Genomic DNA, 6,461 nt, shown 5'->3' with positions numbered 1-6,461 from the left:
CTACCAATTTACATCTATGAAACAATCGTATTACGTGAACAACTTTAACTAGTTAGATGGTCGAATGTGAACAAAAAAGAAAATTGTCTAAATGTGAACAAAACATATGGTTCATTATCCTCCTGGGTAACTATCTCTGCCACATATACGCCACATAAGCTATAACTTGCTATAGTCGATCAAATTATCATATGTGAACATTTATAGTAAGTCCGTTGCCTACATATGTAAAAAAAAGTTATCCAAATGTGAACACTTTCAATAAGTTCATTACCCTAACAAGTCAATTTCCGTATTCATTTTACATGTAGAATATTCATTTCTCTAAATAATTAAATGGATATGACAATTTGTATATTTGTAGTGACAAAGAGGATTTAGAAGGGGTCTAGATATCACATATGGATATTATAGGGACTAAAGTGAAAATTTGACATTTTGACATGGTATTCTGCCATTTCTCTAAATAATTAAAGCCCCTCGGATATTATTGATGATATTTCCTTGAAAACTGCTGGATAAGCTTCTTGAACATCAGAAACGATTTCTCATCATCTGAAAGATACTGTGAAACTACAAAAACGAAGGACTTGGAAACGGATTCCGTATCATCAAGAACAACTAGATGCTTCTGTTCAGTTTCCAAGCTTATGGGACAAGGTAAGTCGTTTGCAGAAGTCTAATTTGGGTTGAAATTCTGTCCGGGTCTATGTTAATCTTTGAAATTTCATGGGAAATTTGAATGCGATGTCTGTAGAAATGGCAGCCTTTCCTGTTCTACTGAACAGTGGATCCTTGAGTAGTTCCGAAATGTCAAGGCTTCGTGTTATGCACACCAGGTGTTCGATGAAATGCAAAATCCCGTCTTATTCAGTGTCCAATTCATGCCACAGTTCACATTCATTTCCTTCAGTAAATTTTAAATCGCAAAAGAGGTTGTCAAGTATTAGGTCCCTGATTAACGAAAACGGAAACAAAGAAAACCATTCGAGGAACAGGGAGCCCAGTTTCTTGCGAAAGGGATTTAAGCTTAGACTACAACCAAGGTTGCGATTACTCTCTTCAAGATTGAAAAGGGTATCAATTCGTTCTATGTTAAACGACCTTGGAACTTACCTTCGCAAAAACATGAAAAAAGTAACTCTATCCACTTCGATTTCTGTTGTATTAGGGTTGTGTTATTTGTTCTTGAAGTTAACATCAATGCCAACTCCTAAAATCGTCCCATATTCAGACTTAATTACAAATATTCAAAGTGGATATGTTATAAAAGTTCTATTTGAGGAAGGATCACGAAAAATATACTACAATACTGGCTCAATTGGAGTAGAAACCCCTCAAAATTCAGAGAATTCAGAAAATAAGAACACTGGAGTAAACGATGATGACGAAAATTCTGTAAAGAAAGATGAAATTACAAGTTCAAATGTGTTAAGAAAACTGACAAGGACAAAATCGTCATTACCCGAGTGGCAATACTCAACGAGAAAGATCGACCATGATGAGAGTTATCTTCTTGGATTGATGAGAGAGAAAGGGATTACATATAGTTCATCTCCACAATCAATGTTAATGTCAATGAGAAGTATCTTAATTACGATTATATCCCTATGGATTCCCTTAACTCCATTGATGTGGCTTCTTTATCGCCAACTATCTGCTGCTAATAGCCCTGCAAAAAAACGAAGGCCTAGCAATCAAGTTGTTAACTTTGAAGATGTTGAAGGTGTTGATACTGCAAAAGTAGAGCTTATGGAGGTAACTCTCTTTTTTTTCTTTAATGTTATAATGTTTTTTTTAACTTTCTTTATGTGGAAGTACAGCAAATTGAACTATACTTTATTCTAAGGCTGTGTAAACTAGCTGATAAAACTAACTTATTTTTTGTGTTTTTTTTTAATTGACATGTTTGGCAAGCCAAAAAATAGCTGAAAAGCTAGTTAGCTGTTAGCTGAAAAAAATAACGCTTGGTAAAAACTAGTTGAAAATGACATAAAAGAACATTTAGAAAAATGTTAATTTTATAATTAATTAGGGTATATTTGAAAAATATTAAAAAAGCTCCTGAAAAGCTAGTCTAAGTAGCTTTTTAAAAAGCTAGCTTATAAGCTACTTTTTGGACTTATCAAACATGACAACTTAAAAAACCTCAAAAATTAAAGCTAGTTGTGGCGCACAAGACACAACCTTAGGCTAGCTTTTCAGGAGTTTTTTGAAATCTTCTGAATATACCCTTAATTAATTATAGAAAACATATCCTTTTAAATGTTCTTTTATGTCATTTTATATCTTCGAGCCAGCAGCTTATCAATTAGTTTTTACCAAACATCATTTTTTGTAACCTAGCTTATAATCTAGCTGCTAGCTTTTCAGCTAATAGCTACCTTTTTAGCTAGTCTACAAAACATAACCTATGTTGCAATCATTAATTTTAGCAAAAAAAGGTTATTCTTCCAACAACCCTTTAGCTGGCCCACAGTTTACCACTTTACACACATCTTTATTACTTGTAACTACTTTTTTTTTTCTTCAAAATTAAGGAAGCTTACTAAGCGTATGCTTATGTTTCTTGTTATATAGTTTTTACCAAACTTGATTTTTCGTAAGCTAGCAGCTACATTTTCAACAGACAACTAGTTTTTCAGCTATCAGCTACCAACCAACCAGCATTTCAACTAAGAATGGATTCTTATTATTTCTTGTTATAGATTGTGTTATGTCTTCAAGGTTCAATCAATTACAACAAACTCGGGGCAAAGTTACCTAGAGGAGTCCTGCTAGTGGGCCCCCCGGGGACGGGGAAAACACTATTAGCGCGTGCAGTGGCGGGAGAAGCCGGGGTGCCATTTTTCACGGTGTCCGCGAGTGAATTTGTGGAGATGTTTGTTGGAAGAGGTGCAGCGCGAATTAGAGACCTTTTTAATGTTGCAAGAAAGAATTCACCGTCCATTATCTTCATTGATGAACTTGATGCTGTTGGGGGAAAACGTGGTAGAAGCTTTAATGATGAAAGAGATCAAACCCTAAATCAAGTAAAAATTCCATCTTTTGTAACATTTTTTATGCGTTTCTTGTGAGTAAAAGTTTTCTTTTTTTTTTTTATCATGAAATTGCAATATGACCCATTTTCACTTGGGGTAAGTTACAAAAAAAATTATATTTTGGGCAATTTTTGTTGTTTCACCACTTATGCTTTTATTCATTTTAGGGTTAATCTTATAAAATACCTTGTATTTTTTGTGTTTTTTCCGGATTAAACCCCATCTTTATTTTTTTTCATGAAAAGACCTTATATTTTTTCATTTTTTCCGAAAAAACCCTCAACTTTGTCCGTTTTTTCCGAAAAAACCCCTAAACCTTCTAAATATTGCCAAATAAATCCACAACTTGTTTAGTTTTTCCTGACAAAACCTTCACATTTTATAACTTTTTATTTAGAAAAATGACTGAAATGCCCAGATCGGAAAAAAAAAATGAAAAAATGCAAGGTTTTTTTTTTTCATGAAAAAAATAAAGTCGAGGTTTAATCCCGAAAAAACACAAACTATAAGGTTTTTTTTTATGAGATTAACCCTTCATTTTAAACAAACCATAAAAGTTTCAAGAATTTTTTTCCAAATTAACCTTTTGCCCTGATTAAACAATAGGTCAAAATTGTTAATTTGGAAAATTACAGGTTTATAACAAATTTAGTGGTGAAACCTGATATAACATATAAAATATAACATGTCAAAATTACCAAAAACTTTTATGCTTTAATTGGAAAAAATAAAGTACGAATCATTAAAAACCTCAAAACCTACCAAAAATGTAATCCTTTTTTTGGAACTTACCCTTTTATTTATGTAATTTTTTATGACACAAAATCTTTTATATAATTTATTTAACATTCAACGAGTCTTTATCACATTTTTTTTTACATTGTTGTCATGTCACCCCAAACATGAAGCCTATCAACGAGTCCTTTTTTCCCTTTTTTTTTTTTTTTTTTTTTTTTACTTTCGTTAATAAAAATTCATTAACTAATAATGACTACAATCAAACTAATGTATATCATAGAGTTAAAATTACATATTTGATATTTCATTCCTACAAACCAACCTACATAATAACTCATTCCATTCCACTCCTTTTGGTTATTCCATTCCATTCCATCCAACCAAACAGATATATGTTGATAATTCTTTGTTGACTTTAGAATTTTGTTTTGTTGTGTCTTTAGCTATTGACAGAAATGGATGGATTTGAGTCGGATGTGAATGTGATTGTGATAGCGGCAACAAATAGGCCCGAAGCATTGGACCCGGCCCTTTGTAGGCCCGGAAGATTTTCAAGAAAAGTGTTTGTTGGAGAGCCAGATGAAATTGGAAGAAGAAAAATCTTATCTGTTCATTTAAGAGGAATCCCTCTTGAAGAAGATTCCACCATTATATGCAACCTTGTTGCTTCTCTCACTCAAGGCTTTGTTGGCGCCGACCTCGCAAATATCGTCAATGAAGCCGCGTTACTCGCTGCTCGACGAGGTTTTCTTTTTTCCAAATCCAAATCTTTTTTCATTTTTTTTTAATTAAAAATAGTCCTGAATGAGTCATTATGTCTGTCTGTCTGCATAAAGTGTTATATACATAAGGTCTGTTTATGAACGAGAATACGACTATGTTTGGCATGCCATAGCTAGTTGATTGTTCGAGTTTTTTTTTAGTTGTTATGTTTAACAAGCTAAAAAGTAGCTTATAAGTTAGCTTTTTTAAATGCTACTTGGACTAGCTTTTCAGGAGCTTTTTTAAAGTTTTCTAAATATACCTTTAATTAATTATAAAAACTTATTATCCTAAATGTCCTTTTATGTCATTTTATATCTTTCAGTTAAGCTTATCAGCTGGTTTTTATCAAACGTTATTTTTTATCAGTTTGCTTATTAAACAATGCTAGTTGATATTTGATAAAAACTAGTGTTTGGTAAAAACTAACTGAAATATATAAAGTGATATAAAAAGACAATTAGGATAATGAGTTTTTATAATGAATTAAGGGTATATTTGGAAAATTAAAAAAAAGTTTCTGAAAAGCTAGTCTAAGTAGCTTTTTATAAAGCTAACTTATATGCTACTTTTGGCTTGCCAAACATGGGAAGTTAAAAAAACTCGAAAAATAAGTTAGCTTTATCAGCTAACCTAAATGACCATTTTACCTCTTTACATACTTAAAAATCCAATTTAACAATACAAATCAAGGGCAAATAGGTAAAATTTCTGTCTTGCGTTACACATTGAATGACTTGTTGTCAACTGCATGCGACTTGTTTGTAGGTCTAATTATTATGTATAATATATTTTGTTATGGAGCTGAAATTTAATGTATTAAAAGTTTGTCTTGTGTTATTTAAAATCTTGGGTAAATTACAGAAATTATCCTTGTTGTTTGACTAAACTTACGGATTCGGTCCCTTGTGAGAATTTTTTACCTTTTTCGTCCGTGTGATTTAGTTTTGTTGTAGAAATTATTCCTAATCAATATAAAAATGATGATTATACCCTTATATGTTATTCTTTTAACTTTTATCTATAAAAACAAATAGTTAAAAATAGTATATTTCTTTGTAGTATATTTTCACTAATATGAACTGTTGCTATTTTATGAAATGTGATTGTAATAACTAATATGACTATTTTGCCCTTTTTTGTGGTTTACTAGGTGGGGAATGTGTGGCAAGGGAAGATATAATGGAAGCTATAGAAAGGGCAAAGTTTGGAATAAATGAAAGACAAATAAGCCCTTCTAATATAACCAAAGAAATCGGAAAGATTTTTCCATGGATGCCCACATTTAAGTCGAGGACCGATGGGTCTCCTTCTCTTGGTGGTTACCAAACACTAAGCTGATTGAGGGTATTCTTGTCATTTCACAAAGAAGTAGGTTTCATATTGACTTTCATGGTCACACTTTTGTTTTTTTTATCAACATAGAAAAGCATCTTGTCTTTTTGGGGATATCAAGTTACATGTGATATGTTAAACATTTGTGATTTAAGACGATATGTGGATGTGGGTATTTGTTTTTGAAATTATTATTTTAATTTTAGTAATTTGAATAATAATATATTTAGATAAAATCATATAAACATAATTTGGATTGAAAAAAATAATAATTGTTAGAGTGCTTCACAGCTATTCTCACACTATTGAAAGTGAGTTTTTTGTCGTTCGAAAAAGACTAGTTCCAAACAATGCAAGTGTATATACACTATATACTCACTAAATTAATCTTGGTATAAAAAAAATTAAAAATATATTAAAAGACAAAATCATGATTTTAAATAATATTGGGTATTATTTGGTAACAAAAATATTTGACAAAAGTAGAAAGCTGAAACATTTCAAAACGAACTTTAAATCCGTATACAAAACGATTATTTTTTTGAATTCGATTTTTTCTACTGAAACATTTCAAAACGAAATTTA

The 6,461-nt window shown here is 31.3% G+C and overlaps 1 protein-coding gene across 2 annotated transcripts; it reads left to right on the top strand.

Annotated features, from left to right (window-relative positions):
• Positions 1–485: 485 nt before the first annotated feature.
• Positions 486–6,064, top strand: LOC145037105 (putative inactive ATP-dependent zinc metalloprotease FTSHI 3, chloroplastic). 2 transcript variants are annotated; one of them, XM_078985677.1, is made up of 5 exons: positions 486–660; positions 758–1,758; positions 2,709–3,032; positions 4,223–4,523; positions 5,695–6,064. In XM_078985677.1, the coding sequence occupies exons 1-5, from the start codon at positions 651–653 to the stop codon at positions 5,880–5,882; spliced, it is 1,824 nt and encodes a 607-aa protein (XP_078841803.1). In that variant the 5' UTR covers positions 486–650; the 3' UTR covers positions 5,883–6,064. The 2 variants fall into 2 exon arrangements, with proteins under 2 accessions (XP_078841803.1, XP_078841802.1); XM_078985676.1 differs by having other exon boundaries at positions 486–1,758.
• Positions 6,065–6,461: the final 397 nt, after the last annotated feature.

This window comes from Lactuca saligna, chromosome 3 (assembly GCF_052625555.1).
Source record: "Lactuca saligna cultivar CGN05327 chromosome 3, ASM5262555v1, whole genome shotgun sequence".
Classification (NCBI taxonomy): Eukaryota; Viridiplantae; Streptophyta; class Magnoliopsida; order Asterales; family Asteraceae; genus Lactuca; species Lactuca saligna.
This window is presented reverse-complemented; position numbering and strand designations above follow the sequence as displayed.